At 42.4% G+C, this 25,689-nt stretch overlaps 1 protein-coding gene across 1 annotated transcript in view; it reads right to left on the bottom strand.

Moving 5' to 3' along the window:
* Window positions 1–25,689, bottom strand: part of LOC126263233 (pikachurin-like) — a 1,086,760-nt gene that overhangs the window by 225,759 nt on the left and 835,312 nt on the right. The window contains exon 6 of the mRNA XM_049960316.1: window positions 17,488–17,632. Coding sequence (XP_049816273.1) covers window positions 17,488–17,632 — 145 coding nt within the window. The remainder of the gene's footprint in view (window positions 1–17,487; window positions 17,633–25,689) is intronic.

The following is a 25,689-nucleotide window of genomic DNA, read 5'->3' on the forward strand; positions in this document are numbered from 1 at the left end:
TTTCACGTATGCGTGTGCTCTGTAATGCGATCGCTTTTCTGAAATAGCTATGATTCAATTACAGCAGCATTTCTGCTAGCGGGTCGCGGTAAAATTGTGCAAAGAATACGTATACATTCCTCAAAGTGTTTTAATAATCTTGAAGCTCCTTAGGACGCATATGAATATTTCGGTACAAATGTTGAAAATAGTTTTTTGACCACCAACTGTAATTTAAAGTAACTGTAAATTGAACATATAAGTTTTCTATGTGAGCAGCCGCACCTTAATCTATGCATTTTTTAAATATTTTGATACAAACTAAAATACTGTAGATTATGCTTGTAGCTGCGAATTCTTGTTTACTGTGGAATCATGGTACAACCGGATTCGCGATGATGAATCAGAATTTCAGGTTAAATCAACATCAGCATAGAGTAGCGCTCAAAAGTATTTTGACAACATAAAATTCGTTATTATTTCTCTTAAAATAAAATACTATCGGACAGTGTCTTGAGTATAGTGGAGAGCAGAAAAACTACGATTATTTGAAGGTGTCAGACTACGACTTCTTTGTTTACAGTTTGCGCTGCCGCACGAATGCGATTTTTAGCGAAACGCAGTTTGCTCCGTGAATTCCGGAACGTACCTTGTTTCTTAGTTCTGATTTCTACTAATATTTAGTTACAGTGATCATTTCAATATGCTGAAACGTTTGGAATATTCCGGTGACTTTAGAAACGCCGCGATAAATACAATAAAGCATGGACTGTACCAAACCGGAGTTGCTTGTAATTGTAGTGTGTTTCGTCAGATCGTTGGCACATGGGAAAAATTGTACAACAAACGGAAGACTATAAAAAATAAGACTCGCAGTGGACGTCCAAAAAACAAGTCTCCCAACGTCGATCATATTATAAAAAATGTTATTAACAAATGATGTACGGAAGTCGGCTGTAATGGTATAAAGAGAAATGACAGAAAAATATACCGTCGACATTCACGTTTCCACTGTCAAATAATGCTTGTAACTATTTGGAGGGCACGGACGAAGACCGACGAAAAGGCCTTTAGCATCTATAAAAAACAGGAAGGCTCGACTTGAGTTTGCAAAACGGCACAGATCATGGTCAAGTTCAGACTGGTCTAAAATTCTATGGAGTGACACGGGAAAATTTAATGTGATGGCATCAAGTATGTTTGACGTCCTGTAAATAAAAGATATGACTTTCGGTACCAAATTCCACTGGGAAATACGAAGGTGGTAGTGTGACAGTTTGGGGATGTTTTTCACCCTATGGAGCTACACTCATGCTCATAAATTAATGATAATGCTGATACATGTTGAAGCATCGCTCTGGTGGGCGGTTCGCAGGTTTAAATCAACTGGGGGCATGACCACGCGGTTCATTTGACCTGCGGTCGTCACACTGTGGCGCTGGCAGCAGTCAACATACGCAGAGGTGTGTTGGTGCATATCAGATTACGGTGCAGCGAGTAAGTGTGCAGACGTTTCCAGACGTTCTAATGGTGACTGTGTGTTGAAAACGGCTCAAAGAACATATATTGATGACGTTTGAGGGGTAGAAGAGTAGGCCGAATGGAGGCTGGTCAAACACAGCAGGTCGTAGCACGGGCCCTCCGTGTGCCACAAAGTGTGATCTGAAGATTATGGCAAAGATTTCAGCAGACAGGAAACGTGACCAGGCGCTACAGTACGAGACGTCCACAGTGTACAACACCACAAGAAGACCGTTATCTCACCATCAGTGCCCTCAGCCGGCCACGGAGTAGCGTTCTGCGATGGCTGTGTGGAAAATAAGGTCCGATCAGGCACAAAATGGATACCACAGTGAAAGTCAGAAATGTTTTATTTGCAACAGTTTGCTACACCTTCTAACTACGTCTCTACAAGGTTTCCTCTCTGACTGACAAATTTGTTGTAGCATTTTCCCCACTTTCCAATACCCTCGTCACAGAAGGCTGCCGCCTGTGCTTTCCGTCACTTCTCTACGCGATCTGCTGCTCGTTGTCTGTGGCACAATGCTATTTTCATGATTAGCGGTTCCTGTGGGCAGAGGTACACATCAGAGGGAACCAAGTCAGGTGGTTAATCATAATCTTCCCACCGAAAACGCTGCAGGAGCGTCCCCATTGCTCTCGCAGTACGTGGGCGAGAATAGTCATGCAGAAGGAAATGCATGACAGGTATGTTATGCAGGGTGGCATGAAATCAGGCGAAATCTCTCAGCGGACACCCATGCTTGTCGGGAGACACTGTTATTCTAGACACGTTTACATACGAGGTGTGGCTAGAAAAAAACCGGACTAGTACTGGTGAAACAATAAAACGAATGCAATAAGGCTGAAAGTCGCGTGGCCTGTCACGTGACTCTCGCTCCGCCTACTGCTCGAGTTTCATCTGCCTCCTGCACTCAGTCTGCCCGTGGCGTCTGTTTTAAGTAGTTGACGTTTTGTCTGTGCGTCGGAAAATGTTGAGTGTACAGAAAGAACAGCGTGTTAACATCAAATTTTGTTTCAAACTAGGAAAATCTGCAAGTGAAACGTTTGTAATGTTACAATAGTGTACGGCGATGATTGTTTATCGCGAACACAAGTGTTTGAGTGGTTTAAACGATTTAAAGATGGCCGCGAAGACACCAGTGATGACACTCGCACTGGCAGACCATTGTCAGCAAAAACTGATGCAAACATTGAAAAAATCGGTAAACTTGTTCGACAACATCGCCGTTTAACAATCAGAGCAGTGTCTGAGTTAACAGGAGTTGACAAGGAAAGTGTTAGGCAGATTCTTCATGAAAGTTTCAACATGAACAAAGTGTGTTCAAAAATGGTTCCAAAGTGTCTCACAATTGAACAGAAGGAACGCCGAAGAATGATTTGTTCTGACATCCTGGAAAACATTGAAAGTGATCCCACCTTCTTACAAAATGTTATTACTTGCGATGAATCGTGGTTTTTTACTTACGATCCCGAAACTAAACGCCAATCGATGCATTGGAAAACTCCTGGTTCTCCACGACAAAAAAAAGCACGAATGTCAAAATCGAAATTCAAGGCAATGATGATTTTTTTTTTTGACATCAAAGGGATTGTGCACATCGATTGGGTACCAGAGGGACAAACAGTGAATCAGCATTACTACATCAGCGTCCTGGCTACCCTACGTGAGCGAGTACGGAGAAAACGGAACGATTTGTGGAGAAAAAAGTCATGGATCTTTCACCAAGACAATGCCCCAGCTCACAGCGCGTTGTCAGTTTTCTGCTCCAAGTTAGTATCTCCCTCAGTGATGACGTGCAATTCCCGAAGTTACTGATGGATCTTTCAACATCCATTAAATTTAATGATTCTAGGAAACGTGCCTTGAACGATCGTATTGGCTTAATGTCTTAACGCAATCCATCTAAAGTGAGTATTTTTCTATTTCCTTCATAGTAGGCGCTACTATTTTTTTCACTTGTTGTTGTTGTTGTGGTCTTCAGTCCTGAGACTGGTTTGATGCAGCTCTCCATGCTACTCTATCCTGTGTAAGCTTCTTCATGTCCAAGTACCTATTGCAGCCTACATCCTTCTGAATCGGCTTAGTGTATTCATCTCTTGGTCTCCCTCTACGATTTTTACCCTCCACGCTGCCCTCCAACACTAAATTGGTGATCCCTTGATGCCTCAGAACATGTCCTACCAACCGATCCCTTCCTCTAGTCAAATTTTGCCACAAAATTCTCTTCTCCCCAATCCTATTCAATACCTCCTCATTAGTTATGTGATCTACCTATCTAATCTTCAGCATTCTTCTGTAGCACTACATTTCGAAAGCTTCTATTCTCTTCTTGTCTAAACTATTTATCGTCCATGTTTCACTTCCATACATGGCTACACTCCATACGAATACTTTCAGAAACTACTCCCTGACACTTAAATCTATACTCGATGTTAACAAATTTCTCTTGTTCAGAAACGCTTTACTTGCCATTGACAGTCTACATTTTATATCCTCTCTACTTCGGCCATCATCAGTTACTTTGCTCCCCAAATAGCAAAACTCATTTACTACTTTAAGTGTTACACTTCCTAATCTAATTCCCTCAGCATCACCCGACTTAACTGTCTCTAACATGAAGGTGGGACTAAGGTGATCCCACAATAAACAGGAATTAGCAGCTACAAGCGGACTCTACAGTTCTTAGAAGAATTTACCAGTATTTAAAAAAGACTTTTTACCTATTAATTGGACAAGAGAGATACATAAGAAGCAGAAGAAATTAAAAGACATTTCCATTTCTCACCTCAGCTGGATTACGAATACCGTTATTTACTTCACACGATAAGCTGATTTCAGCGATGTGTCATTTTCAGCTGTTTAGTATCCGCGCCAGCGAACGTCTAGATGGACCCATAGTACTCCATCCGCCACGTGCTTAGCTTATTCAGTCGCCGACGCTGGCCGCGTTGGCTTCCCCCCGTAGATTGACTCGCTCGTCGAATTTCTTTCCCTTGTCCGGTGGCCAGCTACCCGGGCCTGCAGTCGAACCACTGTCGGCTAGCATAGGAGTAGTCGATTTTGTGATGACAGTTACGTTTCGCGACGCTGTCATCCCTGTGCAGACACAAAAAATGTGCTAACTCAAAATCACTTGACAACTGGACACCACCGAAATCAGCTGATCGTGTGAGGTGAATGACTGTAATCGTATTGCTGTACAACCCAAGTGGAAAATGTAAATGTCTTTTATTAAAGTTGAGACGAAAGCAACCGATATGAGAAAACTTTCAGAAGAGATTACAATCCCGATGTTGATCTACAGCGCATGGGGATATAAGTGATAACCTCACTATTAATGTGTAGTATTTGTGTAAGTTTAAGACAACTGAAATACTCTTTGAAAACCTGAAACACCCAAGACGAGCAACAACGAAGATGATGTTGCATGTTTCATGAAAGGCGAGCAGAAAAAAGGTCGAATACTTGAGAACATTATAGTCTAAAGTGGCGGCAGGATACAGCCAAAAGAACAGATACAGGTAACTAGAAAAATTCCAGGAAAACCGGCCCCATAACGTTCAGTGGTACAATAGAAAGTGGACACACAAATGAACAATAAGGACTTCACAAATTTAGTTGACATGGATTGAGTGCATAAATTGAATTTAGGATCGGTAGCGAGGATTACGGTGTAATGGATTTTCCCTTTTGGCATCGCAGATGGAATGTCTTCACTACTCGCTTTGTCTGTACTCCATTGCCACTGATCTATGATAAAGGTTTCGTGTGCATGGTTATTTAGGAGGCTCATAAAGTGAGGCGTTTTGTTGAGTGTGGCCTCGTCTTGGTAAGTACATCAGTTATGAATCCCATCATTCATTATTATACTCGAATGCGTTATCAGCTACTGACCTTATTCAAAGACCACTTCAGTAACTCTGGCGACAACTGTAGATTCGAACGATTAAAGCGGAGAAAATTTCGGAAGTTTGAAAGTGTTTTGTCGGCTAAAGAATGAAACACACTTATCCGACTGTTTTCTGCACCCAGGATGCTACGCGGTACAAATTCGTTCCGCTGGTACGATGCCCTTCAAACGTAGCGGCGCAGGACGGCATTAAGTGACGAGTGAGTCGAAGTTTTCGGCTAATGCGCTCCCTTATCTCTAGTATCAGCACAGGGAAGGACGAACGAGCTGGGGGCCCGCCGGAGGAAACGGAGTAGGGTCTCGTCCAAGTGAAGCATAGTTAACTGGCCGAAGAGGTGTTCCCGATGAGAACATAACGAAGGGGAGTCTCCGGTACTGATGTACGAGGCTACCAGGAAATGAACGAAGGAGGCACTCAAGCGACGAAACTGAGCGAAGGGATTTTCATACTATGTGTTTCACTAGTCTTCACTCGTCACAAGGAGAAACATTCTGCCTGAGAAATTTGTTGTATTTGTAACTGGGAAACAGAAACTTAATGTGTCTCAGATGCTGTATTTTTTATTTTTATTAAACCTGAAGAAAGAAGTATTTTGTGTAGGGAGTTGCCGAATATTTATGAGTCATTTACATTTCAATAATGATCATTCTTGTCTTTGCTGCATAACATTGCACTAAGGTTTTCCCGTCCAGAGAAAAAGAAACAGTATTTCTATTACTTTAAATTTAATAGCGGCGAAAACACTTACTAAATGTTTCTACTAATTTTTCCCATAACACTACCAAAATCCGTTTATGCCCTACTATGCATTAAGCCAGTCGTATAAAAGTGAATTTCAGTGTTACATTCGCATGTATTCTAAAGATAGCTGTAGATATCAAATACTGCTCCCCAGCTTTGTATTTCTTTTGTCCATCCATGTCACACATAAATAAGAAAATTTTTAAGACTTTTTTGTAGTGATATATCGTCAACTTCTTCTGAAGTAAAAGAAAGATAGTCATCTCCATCAAAGTATTTGTTGGTTATGCACTTCCTCTGTGACCATCATACAGCACGTACGTTCACATGTACTGAGACGTGCCGAAAATTAATGCCTCCCATTGTTTTATTCCGTTCTCAAGATCGGTTGAGATATGAGTGTTGCTCTGTCGACGCCGGTCGGAGTGTCCGAGCGGTTCCAGGCGCTTCAGTCTGGAACCGCGCGACCGCTACGGTTTCAGGTTCGAATCCTGCCTCGGGCATGGATGTATATGATGTCCTTAGGTTAGTTAGGTGTAAGTAGTTCTACGTTCTAGGGGACTGATGACCTCAGATGTTAAGTCCCATAGTGCTCAGAGCCATTTGACGCAAGAGGCCACCATTTGCGACTAGAGGGATCTGTATTGTAGTGTTTAACATATTGCAGTGTGAAGTAACTACGTCGATGTACTTCGAGACCCTCATAAAACTGAAAGCACGAATTTCAATACTTTCTCCACAAATTTATCATACTCTTCTTCAGTATGTCACTGTCAGACCACACATGGGCTGTGTGAATCTGCAGCAGTTCACTGTCATTGTTCATTCCCTATTTGTTCCCGACTTGGCCCCTTTCGGTTTTTATCTGTTTCTAAAACACCTTCGAGGACTTCACTTTGACAGTGACGAAGTGGTGCAAGTAGAAGAGAGGTTGTCTGTACGTCAACAAAGGGAAACATTCTGCAGTGACAGAGTTACAAAACTAGTCTCTTTTTGGAAGAAATCTGGTCATCGCTAGGATGACTGTGTTGAGAAATAAATATGTAGACATGATGAATAAAGATATGAAAAGTTATTAAATTTGGTTTTATTTAGAATGATTTAACCGTTTTCGCATAAAGCTTTGTAGTTGTTACTTTTCAGCACGTCCTTGTACTACTACACAACATACTCAACGCTGCTTTCACTATCGGCACATAACTTTGGAGGGATTACTCCACAATCATTTGAGTTCCCAACTGAAGATACAAAACGCCAATAGGACACTATGGAGCTGTCTGGATACGGCATATTCACTAGCACTGTTAAAGGTAATTTCAATGTACTGACAAGGGAAACTTCCTATGGCATCCCCCTCAGATTTAGTGGTAAGGTATCCAGTGGATAGCCCGTCAAATACTGAACATGGATCAAACATGAACACAGGAAGAAGGTGTACTAATTGTGAAAACAGAAGCAAAATACAATAGAACTGCGAACGGTCCAAGCTCAAGATTTGTAACATCTAGCGTATTTGGATAGCTGTGGCACAGTGATTGAGTGGTCACAGTGTAGGACTTCGGAGGAGAAGATCTGTATTCGATTGGCCCTCGTACTCCTTTTATATTTTTTTTTTTTTTTTTTACAAAATTATGAGCTGTTCGTCCGATCATTGACATGTCTGTTCGCCGAATTCAAATTTATGTCTGGCTGGTTGATTTTGGGGAAAGGGATCAAACAGCGAGGTCATCGGTCCCATCGGATTAGGGAAAGGGGGGGGGGGGGGGGAAGGAACTCCGCCGCGGCCTGTTAAAGAAACCATGGAGGTAATTGCCTAAAGCGGTTTAGGGAAATCACGGAGAACCTAATCAAGATGGCCGGACGCGGGCTCTAACCGTCGTCCTCCAGAATGCGAGTCCAGTCTGCTGGCCACTGCGCCACCTCACTCAGTCGTAGTGTAAGGTCAGTTTCCGACAGCGAGGTGTACGGAGGCGACCTCCAGAAGTACGTACTTCCTATTTGTTCTACATAATTACCACATGTTATGACTCTTGCGTTCCGCTTTGGATGTTCTTACTCTTGAATTTCTTTGATGTAACATAGTCCAAAAAGTTTATTTGTCTATGCGGGATCTCCCCTGCTGTCATTGTTCATCACATTTACTTGCGACGGTAATATATTCTTACTACATGACTCCTATTCTATACCCAGAGTATAGTATGTCAGATGCCAAGACTACAGAATGAGAACAAACACGTCAATGACAGGAGGAAAATTCATAATTTTGTAGAAATAACATAAGAAAAATGGACACGAAGGAGAAATTAACACGGACCTCTCGATTTGAAGTTCTACGCCATTATCACACAACCACGATGGCGACATTCTAAGGATTCGCTCGATGTTAGACATGATGAGCTTGCACCGTTCACTATTTCTATTTTGCTTCTTTTTCACAGCTCAGTACACATTCTACTTGTTTCCCTACCTGTTTCCATGCTTGATCTATGTTCGGTTTTTGACAAGCTATCCATTGGGCCATTTTACCACTAAATCTGAGAGGGCGCCATGTGGAGTTTCCCTTGTGAGATGTTTCTCCATCACCCGAGTGAGGTGGATGCGAGGAGCACGTCCTACAGCATACCACTTCTGAGTATTGAGCACTATAGTCTTGACACTAACGTCTACTTCACCCTAGCAGAGTATTCGCACCGAGACGTGCTCGTATGGTGTAACTCACGGCGCGCTACTTTGTGCGAAAGGCAGGCGAACGAGACCAGAATCTAATCAGCTCGTCAGATAACAGTGTGTAGACTGGTGCACTGGGTAGTCTGATGTCCTTTTTAGGCTGTTTGCCCTCGCTCATTTAAGCAAATGTTGGCCTAATTCCCAAACTCTGCTTCAGAGAAAACGATGCACAAGCAGATAAAAATTTTCGAGAAAAAGATCAGTCAAATATTTTGTGAAATGATTTGTCTAAAATCGAAAAACAAGTTAGATTAGGGAAACATCTGACGTACTTTATTTACTGTACATGGTTTCAAGAATGATTCAAAGGTGCATTATTAATTATTTTCCTTGATTGCGCTGATTACTTTTAATCAAACGAACCCATATTTGCAAAACTATGGTCAATTTGACACCCCATTTATCCATTTCTCACTCATCATTTGGATACGAAAATACCGACATAAGCCCTTTGTATAATTTACATTGAGGCGTGTTTCCGCCCCTCTCAAACAGTTGACAAAAAATATAACAACATACGCTACAAAAGTTTACATGGTTAGCAGGCAGATGGCGCACACAACTCTCCTCCCTCATGTTACCTTGACGGCTGTGGTGTCAGGAAGGGATCTCGGACACAAAACTAATTAATAAAATAAAAGTTTGCCAATGTCTTCAAAAGCGGATTGCCGAGCAAGGTGGCGAAGTAGTTACCACACTGGACTCGCATTCGGGAGGAAGACGGTTCAAATCTGCGTCCGGCAATCCTGATTTAGGTTTTTCGGTGAAATCCCTAAATCGCTTCAGGCAAATGCCGGGATGGTTCCCTCGGAACGGCACGTCCGACTTCCTTCCCCGTCCTTCCCTAATTCGATGGTGCCGCTGACCTCGCTGTTTGGTCGCCTCCCCCAAATCAACCAACCAGCCAAAAAGCGGATCCCACGCTAGACGCTAGGGAGAAGGAAGAAAGAAAAATGTTCGCTATGTAAATGGTAGGATAACACGCAACTTTCAGTTCTGATGGACGAGATTAGTGTTTAACGTCCCGTCAACAACGAGGTCATTAGAGACAGAGCCCACGCTCGTCTCGGCATTTGTCTTAAGCGGATTATGGAAATCACGGGAAACCTAAATGAGGATTGTCGGACGCGAGTTCCAACCGTCATCCTCCCGAATGCATTCAGGTCCGTACGGTGCAGCGTTATTACTGAAAGAAGTCTGTTTTATCTTCCTTCCTTTCATCACCCTGCGATCAAGCACGCACTGGACTCAGTGAATTTCTGCTTCTGAAAGCTCGTGGTAACCAGGTCACTGGCACATTGGCGCGCCACGTTCCTTGATGCGAGAGAGTTCGCAGTTGTGAAGTGGTCTGTGGCCGCTGAATCACGGGCCGTATTTGTTTTCCCTAGTATGGCGTGTGGGCTTTGCCCAGATTATTCGCGGAGTTCACATACTGACAGAAGGCATCCTGCAAAACTTCAGATTGCTGTTAACTGCAAAATACTACACGGAAACCTGATTCAGACTGTTCACTTTTCTATTCCAGTCGCTCCTACTAAATTCTGATCTTTATTCGCTCATATTTTAAAAAACCTATTAATCCAAACAACAACCCATTACAAGTACACAGTGTTTGAAAATGAATATTGTGGTTTTAAGGCTTCAGAGCATTTATTACATTCAACTTACAGTTATAAATAATAAAAAATAAGTCAACAGTTTTCGTTATTTGGGGAGAAGATAACAGTAGCGAAGAAGACAGGGCACAGCTTGTGCAGAAGCTTCGGTATGAGGTGAAAACAGCATGTGGCAAGATAAATCTGTCACGGAATGCCAAATTGCGACATTATTCAGCAACTGTAAGAAATCCTGCTCTGTATACATCAGAAATGATCACACTCGGCAAGAGAGCTTGTATACTGTTGGACAAGGAGGAGGGGAAAATTTTGGGAGACATATGTGGCACGAAAAAACATGGGGATATGTGGATACACAGAACACGATAGGGACTGTATGAAAATATTGAATCCATATAGAGCGAGATACGGAAGATGAATTTACGATTTGTTGGGCACATCATGAGAATGGACGAGAAGAGTTTGGCTAAGAAGATACGGAATGCAACTTGTCATACGGGAAACAACTGGGTGAAGGAAGTCAGAGATGACTGGAAGGCTGTGGGAATAAAAGAAAGGAGTCTGCAGGCTGCAGTACAGGACAGGCAGAAGTATAAAGTGTTGGTGGATGGTCGCAGGTGGCCGGACACCAAAATCAGAGTTGAACAGAAGAAGAAAGAAACAGAAGAAGCGAGAGAATGAAGAGGTATTGGGAAGAAAGAAGCCACACGTGACCCTGAAAGGTACTAAGGAAGCAGAGGAAGAAGAATAAATAACACGTCTAATGAAAGAATAAATCAAACAGTTTTGCCTATATACCTGTTACAACCTGTAAAGCCTACCGACTATGGTTAACGTGCCCCTTTGCAAATGAAATGTTACTACATCATGATGAAAATTTTCTGGATAGTATGGTTTTCAGTAACGAATCGACGTTTCACCTAAGTGCAAACGTAAACACACATAATGTGCACATCAGTGGTTCGGCAAATTCGCACGAGGCTCCCCTAAAGTGAACGTCTTTTGTGCCATATCCAGGAGGTCAGTTTTTAGGCTCTCCTCTGTTTCGGTGAATCAACTATAGGAGGTGCTTATTATCTTGATGTGCTAGAACTATTCCGCAATCGGAAGAAGTTTAACTACAAAAATGTATTTGGCAGAAAGATGGTGCTCCACCTCACTGGGATAACTCAGTACGCGATTCCTTGAAATAAGGCAGTCTTGGTTGCAAGTTTTATTTAATTAACTGTTGGCAATGCCCGATTGATTAAGGGGAGTTGAAACGCCCTATCCCGACAGTGTTAAATTTACTGACTTGGCTTCCCTGTAATTCAGGAAACACTGTAGCCATTGACATGAAACTTTTACAGGACACTAAACTGTATGTTCTGATTCTACTGAACTACAATAATTGCATTTCAGCCACTGATTTCGGAAATACAATTTTTTAATTACACGGTTAACATTTTGTGTACCTTTTGTACATTATCCTAAATAATTTTAGTTATACATAACATTATATTCTTCTTTTAGGTCAGTAGACTCTATTTTGAATACTCTACTCGACGTGGTTTCTGAGATTTAGGGAAAAATGTAACAGAAAATGTAAATTTTCAATAACGGCCTGTAAAGTTTCACAAGACTGTAACTCGATATGTACTTAATTCTTTTAGACACTCAGAAGCACCCGCCACCATACTGAATATCATCTTCTTGACCTTTTTCCGAGTTTTTTCTTCTTTCTGGACTCCTTAGTGGCCAACTATGCTGCATACTCTGCTTTATCAACGGGAACGTTCACCATTCGTTCAAGTTCTCTGACGAAATTTGCTCCTGGATTAATTCCCATATGCTGTAGCACTTTCACCCTAACAATAAGGCCATCATTAAAAGCAATAACAGCATTACTGACCCCCCAACTTTAGTGTCTTCATTCCGACAAAAACATTTTTTGGTAAGCGAGACATTATAAGATTATTGAACGACTCATTGGGATTTTGAGTCTAACCATGCAGACATTTCTTCAGTAATTCAGGATTTGAAGGTCTGTGTAAATACGTTTTATGGTATCCATGACTGCTGCTGGGATGGAATGTTTATGGCTATATGAACTGTTTGAGTACTGGGCATTGCGGTAAATGCACCAAGAATCAGGTCCAGGAGGGCAAATGTGGTGTACTGGTTATTCATCAGTTGACAGTGTGTGGAAGAAGGTAGCCCATACTGCCTGCTTCATTTTCCACCAATCCTCAGTGTTATTTCTAATAGTCATCCCATAATACTGCTGTAGTCCATCAATCATTTTGTCTGTCAGGCATACAGGCAAAACTGTTTGGTTTATTCTTTCATTTGACGTATTATTTATTCTTCTTCTTCTTCTGCTTCGTTAGGACCTTTCAGGATCACGTGTGGCTTGTTTTGCACATCTTCTTTCTTTTCAATCCTCTTCATTCTCTCGCTTCTTCTGTTTCTTTCTTCTTCTAATAAGGCAACTCTGATTTTGATGTCCGGCCACCTGTGACCATCCACCAACACTTTATACTTCTCCCTGCCCTGTACTACTGCCTCCAGATTCCTTTCTTTTATTACAACAGCCTTCCAGTCGTCTCTGACTTCCTTCACCTAGTTGTTTCCCGTATGACATGCTGCATTCTATATCTTCTTAACCAACCATTACTATACAGCAAGTCACGGCCTTCTATATAAAAAATTGCCGATTTTATTAGATCTTAAAGTAATGCACGTAAAAATTTTAACATTTTCAACGGGAGCAGGTTATATTTAAAAACGTAAAATAAAGTACTTCTCATGTGACTTTATAACTGATATGTATATTATTTTATTCTAAAAATTTCAAATTTTATTATGAGATAAAAATCCGAAAATGTGAAAAAAAAATTCCGTTCTAACTCCCCTTAAACGACGTTGTACCCCAGTGCTGGATTGGTCGCCAGTGGTCAGACGACAGAGCCTCTTTCGCATGGCCTCTACGTTCACCCGATTTGACGCCATGTGATTTTTACATTTAGGGTTTCATTCAGGATCATGTGTATGTGCCGTCGATACCAACTAATCTAAGCAATATAAAAAACAGGATTGAAGCAGTTTTTGAACGACTACTCCAGACACACAGATCAAGGTTTGGGACAACTCAGCTGTCGATTCAATATGTGCACTGTGACAAATGGTGCTCACATTGAACATTTGTAATTAAAACTCTTTTAGTTGCTCTTTCATTTGCTTTATTATTTATGACTGTAAGTTGAATGTAATAAATGCTACAAAGCCTCAAAACCCTGATGTTCGTTTTGAAACAGCGGGTATAATGACTCTGGAAGGGTCAGGCCACAGAGTTTAAGAGAGGAAAAAATCTACGTACAACGATGTGTCCTACGCCTAAGGAATCAGCTACTCACGTCTGGTGATAATTGTTGAAGTAATGTGGGCACCTCACGCCGTTCTGGGACAGGTTCTGTTTTCGTTGCTGGTAATACACAGGTCGGAAGAGGACGTGGTCAGGACTCTAGGCTCCGTTCTGGGTTTAGGCCACCTGCTGTTCTGTGACGTTTGTGATTTCTTTCCAGTAGTCACATGCAGATCTGTGCTACGTGTAATTTTGTTGTCTTCATTTATTATTGTGGTGACCTGTGTCTCACGTTTCAGTTGGCGATAATACAATAATATCCTGATAAAATAATCTCGAGCTTCCAGCCACATCACGTGGTTTAAAATCCGACTGCTCCTCCGTCGTGTAGTGTGGTAGCTGCTGCCGCCCTTCATATAACCTGCCGCAAGGCCCGCGAGGAAGACAGGCCGCGGCGAGTATGTAACGAAGGCTGGCCTGAACTCGCTCGCTCAGATAAACAGACAAAATGCGTTTCTAAACCTGTTAACTCCCAGCTGGGTGTGTACGTACGAACGAGAATTACATCCTCTACTGGAATCTGCTATTATGAAGTCTTACTGATTAACAGTACTACAACAAATTCTGCTTAACAGTCCTCATTTCATATAAGAAGTGGTGTCTTATGCAACTCATAATCATTTTTTCTTGTACCCCAGTGAAGGGGCAACAAATTATAAGTAGGCCTATGGACTTCCGCTCATTGTAGGACTAATAACAGTAAGATTCCATAATAGCGGATTCCGTGGAGTTATCGTTTGTACATACGCACCGAGTTATGAATTAACAGGCGTAGAAACGTTGTTTGTCTGCTGAGTTGAGCGAGCGACCTACCGCGAGCCTATCTTCGTGACGTACGCACCGCGGCCTGACTTTCTCGTAGGCCTCTAGCCTGCCTTCAGTGACGTCACTGGTACCCAATCCAGCGCCATATGTGGTAATGTTTCCGTTGCGCACCTGCTGGACCCGCTTCAACTTTCGAAAGGCCCGGCCCCAAGCTGTGCTTGGCTGCAGACGCCGAGCTGTGATAGCTTCTTTTGTAACGCTATTACAAAATCCGTAAGTTTGTTCAATATTAGATACCTCATCGAATGAAATTCGGTGTCTGTTTTCAAGAGCATCTTCTCCTACCGCTGATTTGTCGAGATAGCGAACGCGCGAAGTTTTATGTGTCGCTGAATGTGCGTAGTAATTGATAGCGTAAAATACGAGAAATATTTCTGCCTACGGTGTCCTGAGAACACGATCCGGAAAACGGACGCCGAGCTGCATTCCTTGAGACATCTATTATGAAATACAATAATGGATTCTGTGATATGAATACACAAAAAAAGGCAGTCGAGATAAAAATTTCTAATAACATCCCCCATAAAGACTGATGCCTATAGGTAAGCAGAGCGTGAGAGCCGTCCATCGGGAAGATGTAGTGGGCTCGGCGGGTGGTCAACGAAACCATTACCATGTATGGCGCTAGACTGGGCGCCAATGAAGTCGCAGACGGTAGCACCGCTATAATGACTGCAGCAGCGATCACACGACATTCGCCACTTGACAGCGGCCAAGAAGTATTCAGTAGGAAGCACTTTGACGTATAACCACTTGACGTGGCTGGAAGCCGTAGAAAATTTTATCATTATATAACAGCGTGAAACCGTCCGCGGCTCGTGGTCTTGCGGTAGCGTCCTCGCTTCCCGCGCACGGGGTCCTGGGTTCGATTCCCGTCTGGGCCAGGGATTTTCTCTGCCTCGAGATGACTGGGTGTTGTTTGTATGTGTTTCATCCTCATTCACTCGCAAGTCACCGTAGTGGCGTTAAAGAACTTGTGGAGCGACGGCCGAACCGCCCCGCGAGGAGTCTCCCGGCCACCAATGCCATACGATTATTATTATTACCGTGAAACCATAGATTCGTATATTAATATTCCTATAGAGCAGTGGTGTCCAACCTTTCTCTGAACTCACCTTTGCCAGTCTGGAAGATGACGAGTATTCTGCTCGACCGCACTATAATATATTCAACACTAACAATAGTCGGTGAGCAAAGAGCGAAAAAAGAAAAAGTTGTGTGTGTGTGTGGGGGGGGGGGGGGGGGGGTGGAGGTTGCATAGTTAACTCATATAAGGAATTTACATTTCTGGCTTCTATCTCTTTGTAGTGAAAAAGATTATTTACAACAACTGTAAGGAAATAATAGAGAATTTCCTTATATTTCCATAAATTAATTTCATTATACGACTCTCTAGCTTCTCAGTTGCAACTGAAGTAGCCGTAAATAACAGACCATAGCACCTGACGGATTTTCCGGTTATAGGGACGAGGCTTTAAGGATTTCAGTATAGCACGGGCGGTATCTCAAGAACGAGACGAACCAATAACAGACTAGCGTCGTGTAGCCGTAGTTCGATACTGACAATATTTACGAACTTCTAGCATGCTGGAGTAGCTTGGCGTCAGCAACGTCTATTAATCAGTAGAACGAAAAACCAGTCCAAGTTGCTAATTTTTACTTTTTATCCATTCGATGACTGGTTTAGGTCCGAGACCGATTTTGAAATAATCATAACAAAGTCGAAAATGACATTTTCGAATATGTCAAAAGTATGCAATGAACATTTACAGTGCATAAAGATAACTGAAAATATTCACTCCACGTTTCTGACATCTTCGGAAACACCATTTGCGACTTGGTTATGATGGTTTGAAAATGGGTTTCGGCCCGAAACTAGTCATCGAATGAATAAAAAGTACAAATTTGGAACTTGCTTTTTCGTTCTACTGAAAATATTCAGTTTATCATAATTTTATTTAAACGCAAATTTATGAATTTCTCTTTTTTTTTTTTTACCGCTCGTGTGACAGAGGCTCACTTCTTGGGCCGCACTGATACTTGCTTTGGGCTGCATGTGCGCAGCAGGTTGGGCACCCCTGTTCTAGAGTCTTTAATAGCATGACATGCAATCACTTAATATGCTCCTCATACTCTGCGGCTATCCAGTGGTCAGCCCCGTTCAGCTTACCAGCCATTCCACGAGGGTTACGGAGGAGGAGGAGGAGGTGGAGGAGATTAGTGTTTAACGTCCCGTCGACAACGAGGTCGTTAGAGACGGAGCAGAAGCTCGCGTTACGGAAGTACGGAGAAATAAATCGACCAAACGCATGTCTGAACCGTTTTCCTCCCGCATGCGAGTCCAGTGTGCTGCCACTGCGCCACCTCGCTCGGTAGGAGGGTTAAGACTAAGACAATACAGTCAGGTCAGTCACTACATGGACACCCAACAATAACAGGAAGTGTAGTGAACTTGCTCTTCTCCACAGTAATATTTCTTCATCCTAGACAAACGTTTCCAGTATCATAAATAATCCTCTAACGCTTGTAGAATGTTCGCAGTATTAGAATGTAGCACTGTTATTGTTAAAAATAATCATTTCGCTTGGGGGGAACTTCCAACATAGCATAGCAAGAAGGATAGTGGTAAATTGGCTGTATCATAAAACACAGCTCACGGGCTTTGTGTGCTATCCACCCGCCACAAGCGTCATCGCTGATGTGCCGCTCTGATACAAGTACTACACGTGAGCGCCACGTGCGACACACGTGGCCTCTCACCTTGGAGCGGCCCTCGACCCTGCGGCCCTTGTTGAGCTGCAGCCAGGCGTCCCAGCGGTGCCTGTACAGCGTCACGCGATTCCACTGGTTCAGCTGCACCGTCTCCTCAGACCGCACCACCCCCAGGCCGGAACCGCAGTCGAACCTGAAACCGTGATGCCAGAGTCACACTCAAATCTGAAACAAACATCAATACACTAACAGCATGAGGCCAGAGCCACAGTCAAATCTAAAACAACTAGCGATATGCCAATATTGTGAAACCAGAGCCACAGTAAAATCTGACACAGACAGCAATACACTAATGTATGAATGCAGAGTCTCGCGGCGATAACATTGAATAAAATGTTCTCAGGGTTTCCAACCACGTCAATTGCTTAAAACTACACGTGGCTCGTACTAACGGCTTCTGGGACAGTTCAATAAAGGAAGCTATTGAAATAAATATTACCGCAAACACCCTGAATAGAGATGGTGGCTTCTAGCTCAGCGCTGCGTGGGATCCAGCGATCGCGCGGTTGAAGAGGGCACATCGAACGCCGACTCAAAACATTCCCATATATGGCAATGTCACAGGCACCAGTGACGTCACAACTGGCAGCTACCGTATAAAAGGGCGCACCAACAGCCCACTGGCAGTCATACCACTTGACAATGGCCAAGGAGTGCTTGGCTGAAAGCTCGTGTAGTTTTAAGCAATTGGCGCGGTTGGGAACCCGAGAACATTTTATTCAGCAATACACTAATACTGTGAGTACTGAGCTACAGTCAAATGTGAAACAACCATCAACACACTAATACCCTGAGGCAAGAAGCACAGTCAGATTTGAAGCAATCATCAATGCACTAATCCCGTGAGGCGAGAACCGCAATGAAATCTGAAGCAAAGATCAGTAGACTAATATCATGTGGCCGAAGCGATAGTCAGACCTGAAGGAAACACCAATACTGTGAGGCCAGAGCCAGAGTGAAATCTCAAGCAAACACGAATAGAGTTAAACGACGAGGCTGGAGTTGCCGCTAAACCTGAAGCAAACAGCAACACACTAATAATACGATGCTCAAGCTGCAATGAAATCTGCAACAGACGGCAGTACATTAATACCTGTTGCATCTAAAAAGTTAAACTTTTGGCAGTACTTTACCCAGCAGCATATGAGATCAAGTTAGCAGGCCAATCAGGTGATGGCTTATCCACATTACTACTCAGTTAAGTTCTGGAGAAAATGATTACAGAATCCCAAAACGAATGTAAGGCCGTTCCTGCTGGCAGATGCCTCGAAAACAAAATTGGTTTTCATTGCATACTATTTTCTGCTGATATTACAGTTTTCTCCACTAATGGACAAGAAGCAATTCAGTACGTGGAGAAATGTCACGAAATGAACGTAGTAACTGGACTTCAAATTACGTGCCAAATCTTCCAGAGGATGGAAGGAAGAAGATTCGACACACTAATCAGGCACAAATCACCAGAATCGGTAAATTTCCCAAGTGAACCGAAAGGGCTAAATCGAGAAATAGTGAAAATAGAAATTCAAAAATCGGAACAAATACAATCCAAAATTCTTAACACGAATAGCACAGTTCCGTCATTACAGCACACCCGTTGAAGTATTTCACGCATCTGTTACTGTTTGAATTTGAGGCTGATCTGAAACTAAAAACATCGAAAAACAAAAGAAAAAAGTAAATCTGAGGAAAACTATAGGGCCAAAATGTGAATATGGAATTTAGATGAAGATGTGTTGTATTAGGTTTTATAATGAACCTAAAAAATTAATCAAGAAGCAGTGATAACCGTTTTATTGTCACTTACATAAAACGAAGAACCACAAGCTTACAATAAAAACGCTTAAATGGCCTTTATCGACGAAGAACTTAAAGAAAAGACATGATAGAAATTTAGGAAGGCCTATCGGAAATTGTTATATGTGTAGAAACGCTGCAAGATACAGCAGACGCCATAAACCATAATGAACAATAACACACTTTTCTGGGAAGGCGCTGATAGTCACCGAATAAACGGAAAAAATAACGTAATAACAACAAAGCAGTCATTTGAAGACAGTTTGGACAAGAATAAATGAAGTCGCACATAAATTCAAACACATCCTCAGTTGAGTACAACAAATTAGAGAAAGAAAACGTAACATCGTCTACATCGAATAACTTGTATCCTGTTAGCGTCATGAATGTTACCTGGATATGGTTTCCCCCGTCTAATCACCATACGCGGGCTTTAAGACAATGAGACAGAAAAGAGAAATTGATCAAAGAGGATAGACATCCGTCACGAGTTCTAGACACGTTTTTAAGCAGGTCTTGAGTTAAATTTTTTAAATGGCCCAAGTGCACGAATACTGACGTAAATCACAGCTGTCCTAACTTAGGAGTTTAGTCGAAGGTTGTCGGCCCATATGTTCATTAACTGAAAGTAACTGGTTTGATTTGATAGTGGCAACCCTATAATTCAAAGTAACGTAGGTACGGTATTACGTCTATATTTTAAAAACAAACAGTCGCCGTCACTGGTTACATTCATGCTGAATCAGACTGCGTGTCATACTGTAACCTTACATTTCAAGCAGATGGGGAGAAGTGACACACAGCTGTTCGGTGTGAGGGCTACTACCACTACGCTTAGGTTAGAAGCAGTTCTTCATGAGATTGCTAGTAAGTACGTCGTTTTAAAGAAATGTATTTTCGATTGAAAGGCTTATTTGATCATACGAATAAATACGGAAACTACAATTTTTAAAGGTGTCTGTAGCAGAACGAGGCAACGAACTTGCCGCAGTGGTTGCACCGGTTCACTTCTGCCAGTACCTCGTCTCCTACCTTCCAAACTTTACAGAAGCTCTTCTGCGAACCAGAAGAGCTTGTGTAAAGTTTGGAAGGTAGGAGAATAGGTACTGGCAGAAGTGAAGCTGTGAGGACGGGGCGTGAGTCGTGCTTGGGTAGTTCAGATGGTAGAGCACTTGCTCGCGAAAGGCTGAGGTCCCGAATTCGAGTCTCGGTCCGGCACACAGTTTTAATGTGCCAGGAACCTTCATATCAGCGCACACTCCACTGCAGAGTGAAAATCTCATTCTGAATGTGCAGAAATTATTACGTGAATTAATAAAGTCACTGAAGTTGAAGAGGAGGGAGACAAAAAAATCACTAAAATTGGTATCAAAATGTTTATATCCAAAATATTGCATACAAGTAAGACCAGGGACAATAATATAATCCATTGTTACTAGTTACTATGACTTTGACAAACCATTACAATATTTGATTTTAAACTTAACATAAAAATCCGTGTGTAATTATATCGCCGTAATAAAACAGCGTGAAATGAAAGCTATAGTTAATTTTGAATTTTCCTTGTGATTTTCGTGATTAACACATTAGAATTGGTAGCAATTGGGTATTTTCATTCGATTTCCATTTTCATTGTTTCACTTTCCGTACAAATTAAATAAATTAATTCTTTGATTTAATGCTATTAATCCAAAATTTCATTATTTTTAATTTGACCGTACCGTAAATGTATAATTTTGTGAGCAGAAACACAGTTTATTTTTCTGAACTTATTAATTTTAAAGGTTTATTGCCAAGTAATACATATGTACGGATTCTTAGCATGCATTCAAATTCTTCTCCCAGCTTATACGAGAGTTGTTCAATAAGCAATGCAACACATTGTTCTGAAACCAGGTTGGTCTTATTAAGGACTCTTATTCACTACTCCATTGGCTACAAAACCCTATTCTTGAACGTAATCTCCGCTGGTTGCAGCGGCCTTACAACGCCTTACTGGGACGGCCTGTATGCCCGCATGGTACCACTGCACTGGACGACGTCGAGGCCAACGTCTTGCTTGCCACACGACTGGGAGTTTGCAGTGCGAGATCCGGGCTGTTGAGGAATGAGGAAAATCAGTCCAATGAAGTTTTCTGAGCTCCTCTCGGATACTCAAGGTTCTTTGAGGCCTTGTGTTGTCATGAAGCTGTAGTTCGTTTCAGTTTTTGTGGTGACGAACCCTCTGACGGAGATTCTTCAGTTTGCTGATGGTAGTACAATACACTTCCGAGTTGATCGTTGCACCATGAGGGACGACAAAAAACAGAATAACGCTTTCAGAGTCCATGAAGCATTGCCATGACTTTACCGGCTGACGGTGCGTCCTTGAACTATTTCTTCGGAAGGGAGGTGGTGTGGTGCCACTCCATGAGAGATCGGATGGTTTGAACGACCATGTTGCGGTGATGGCAGACGCCTCGTACAATAACTCACCGTGCTTTTGTTCACTGTCGGGTCTACATACATTCTGCCAGTGCCCACGAATAATTGCGACGCTCTGGTTTTCCGCCAAAACAAACTCAATGACTTCTCCGCGTGGAACGCACATCTGTTACACACGCACGCCATTTTGAAGGTGAAGTACACTGTGTGTCAAAAGTATCCAGGCACCTCCAAATACATACGTCTTTCACATTAGGTGCATTGTGCTGAACCTTCTGCCAGGTAGTCCTTATCAGCGACCTCACAGAGCGGAATGGGGCTCTCTGCCGAACTCTCGGACTTCGAACGTGCTTAGGTGATTGGGTGTCACTTGTGTCATACGTCTGTACGCGAGATTTACACAATCCTAAACATCCATAGGCCTACTGTTTCCGATGCGATAGTGAAGTGGAAACGTGAAGGGACACGTACAGCACAAAAGCGTACAGGCCGTCCTCGTCTCTTGACTGACAGACCGCTACTCAGTTGAAGAGGGTCGTAATGTGTAATAAGCAGACATCTATCCAGACCATTACACAGGAATTCCAAACTGCATCAGAATCCACTGCAAGTACTATGACAGTTAGGCGGGAGGTGAGAAAACTTGGATTTCATGGTCGAGCGGCTGCTCATAAGCCACACATCAAGCCGGTAAATGCCAAACGAGAGCAGTGGGAAAACATTGTACGGAGTGACGAATCAAGGTACACAATGTGGCGATCCGATGGCGGGCTGTGGGTATGACGAATGCCCGGTGAACGCCACCTGCCAGCTTGTGTAGTGCCAACAGTAAAATTCGAAGGCGGTGGCGTTATTGCGTCGTCGTGTTTTTCATGGAGGTGGCTTGCACCCCTTGTTGTTTTGCGTGGCACTATCACAGACAAACCTACATTGATGTTTTAAGCACCTTTTTGCTTCCCACTGTTGAAGAGCAATTCGGGGATGACAACTGCATCTGTCAACTCGATCGAGCATCTGTTCATAATGCACAGCCTGTAGCGGAGTGGTTCCATGACAATAACATCCCTGTAATAGACTGGCTTGCACAGAGTCCTGACCTGAATCCTATAGAACACCTTTCAGATGTTTTGGAACGCCGACTTAGTGCCAGGTCTCACCGACCGACATCGATCTATCCCCTCAGTGCAGCACTCCGTGAAGAATGGACTGCCATTCATTAAGAAATCTTCCAGCACCTGATTGAACGTATGCCTTCAAGAGTGGAAGCTTTCATAAAGGCTAAGGGCTGGCCAACACCATACTGAATTCCAGCATTACAGATGGAGGGCGCCACGAACTTCTAAGTCATTTTCAGCCAGATGTCCGGATACTTTTGATCACATAGTGTATAGCACCGCCGCAGATTGGAACTTCATGGAACTACAGAGGCAGAACCGGGAATATTCCATGATGCCCCAAAACAAATTCTGCATTTTTTCAACAGAATTGGGATTACTTATTGAAAGCAGCTCCTATTTTTATCAATATTACTTCTTAATTTATTTTCTTATTTCATTTGCAACAGAGAAGTGTAAAGATAAAAACATAAATGGTGCTAAATTGGATCTATGGTACATGCTAGATAACATAGTACACGTAAAGGGCAGCAAATAACTAACCAAAATAAAATTAAAGAAACGAATAAAATCAGTGTATGGCATTTGTATAACTGACTAGCCTGTAAAGGTTTACAAGAACATGCGGAAATGGCTGGTGATAGTTCACAGCCGTGGAATCTACGCGAAAATCGCATTATTTCGTCACGCCACACACTGTGCACGCCATGTACGATCCGTATCTGCGCAGACCCAACATTGACGTCGGTTAGGTCGATGCGCTCTATCGGTAAACTGTTATCGTGTTTTACTTCAACTTTGACGTTACTGCAAAATGTTACGGTTTGACCTATACCCGCGTACTGCAATCTAACATTAGTTTCCGCTCTACCCTACAAACTGTGCTCTCGGCGCATTGTTCATCTCCATGCAGTCGAAAACCGATTCGACAGGATTGCTAGGTGGATGTTTATCTCTTGAAATCTGACGTTAGTTTCCACTTAGCCCTACAAACTGTGCTCTCGGCGCATTGTTCATCTCCATGCAGTCGAAAACCGATTCGACAGGATTGCTAGGTGGATGTTTATCTCTTGAAATCTGACGTTAGTTTCCACTTAGCCCTACAAACTGTGCTCTCGGCGCATTGTTCATCTCCATGCAGTCGAAAACCGATTCGACAGGATTGCTAGGTGGATATTTGCCTCTTGAAATCTGACAGTAGTTTCCACTTATCCCTACAAACTGTGCTCTCGGCGCACTGCTCATCTTCGTGTAGTCGAAAACCGAATAGGTTGAATAGCTAGCGGGTATTTACCTCGTGAAGTAGATGAGACGCTAGTTAATTATCTACTGATAGATAGGTAGGTTTAAGTGAATCGAATTCAGGTTGTTCTTTGATGCCATTTTAATGTTCCAGGTACGAGTATAGCAATGTAATAAATACTTGAAATTATATTAGATTTAACTCATCACGACTCCTTGAATATTCACTGTCTAGCTAATGCATTCTAATAATTTTGTTTGTGTTTTTTTTTTATATATTTAGTCCGAAGACTGATATGATGTAGGACTCCTCCTTACACAGCACATCAGCAGTTTGTCGAGAAATACAACGGTTACCAAACCCCTTAATTTCCACTGTTCTCGGTACCAACAATAAAAGGCGGTAATGTCTGATGTTACGTGGACATATAAGTTGATTATATAGACCTAATCTATGTTAATCATATTTTATTTCTTATGTTTTGAATTAAGCGTACGTATCTGATGTGACTACAGAAACCGCATTATTTTCTTTACATTTAACGACTGAGCACGGGGAGAATGTGTGATGTCTTCGAAAACGAACCGAACATCTGGTCACAGGCCGTAATGCGCCGAAGGCCATCGTCCCTCAGAGCAATAGTCACTTTTGTCCATGTGTTTACCGTGAGACTCGTTACGTGCTTTGTTACTTTATGTTAACCGAATCGGAGTGAGTAGGGCTCACTTTACCAGACAGGTTTCTTCATTCAAATGTACAAAGCTGGTAGAACTAACAAATTACTGTTGAAGTTGGGATGCTAACGATATAGTTGCTCTGGATTTACACAAATGGAATTTTATGGAAGAGACAGAAATCAGTTTCATCAGAAGAACAATTTATGACCTTTATTATACGGAAGAGCCTGGTTCGGTTTTTTGCCAAGTATGGAGAAATGTTGCTGGATTATTTATCAATTCCCAGAAAACTTAAATGGTGAAAAATTACATTAATTATGTTTCATACAGTAGAAACTCAGCGGCAATTTAATTAACGTTACAGACGACAAACATTCATCATCTTTGGTCTACGTATCCTATTATCTTTTCCTTCTCGCGCTGTAGAAAACCGATCCTGCAAAACGAAATTAAATTAATGTTATTCAGACGACGAAGTCATGCCCTATACACTGTTTCAACGATGATAATGCGATTCTACAAAGTGGTCCACTGCACCCGTGTTATACAGTGGCGACTGTGATTGGTAATCAAAACGTCCTCAGTCTCACGTTAGAACTCCGCCATCGCTTACATTTCGAATACAAATCATGAGCAAAGCGGCCGAAGACTTCCGGTGTAAAATGTCACCCTTATTCAGCTAAGGTCCATGTCAAAGAGGGACGAGCGGACAGAGGTTCATTTCACTCTCTTGTCATTGGAGTGGGAGACTGCCCATAAAGGGGGAGGAATCAGCAATGATGAACGGAATGAGAATGCAGAAGGCAATGGAGTGGAGAGCACTGTATTAACACATCATGTGTACCGACAGGACGTGTGACCTGTAATCGAAAAAGCGTGATCTCTCCATTGGTAAAACATGACAAGACTATCCCCCCCCCCCCTCCCCCCAATT

Source organism: Schistocerca nitens, chromosome 6 (genome assembly GCF_023898315.1).
Source record: "Schistocerca nitens isolate TAMUIC-IGC-003100 chromosome 6, iqSchNite1.1, whole genome shotgun sequence".
Taxonomy (NCBI): Eukaryota; Metazoa; Arthropoda; class Insecta; order Orthoptera; family Acrididae; genus Schistocerca; species Schistocerca nitens.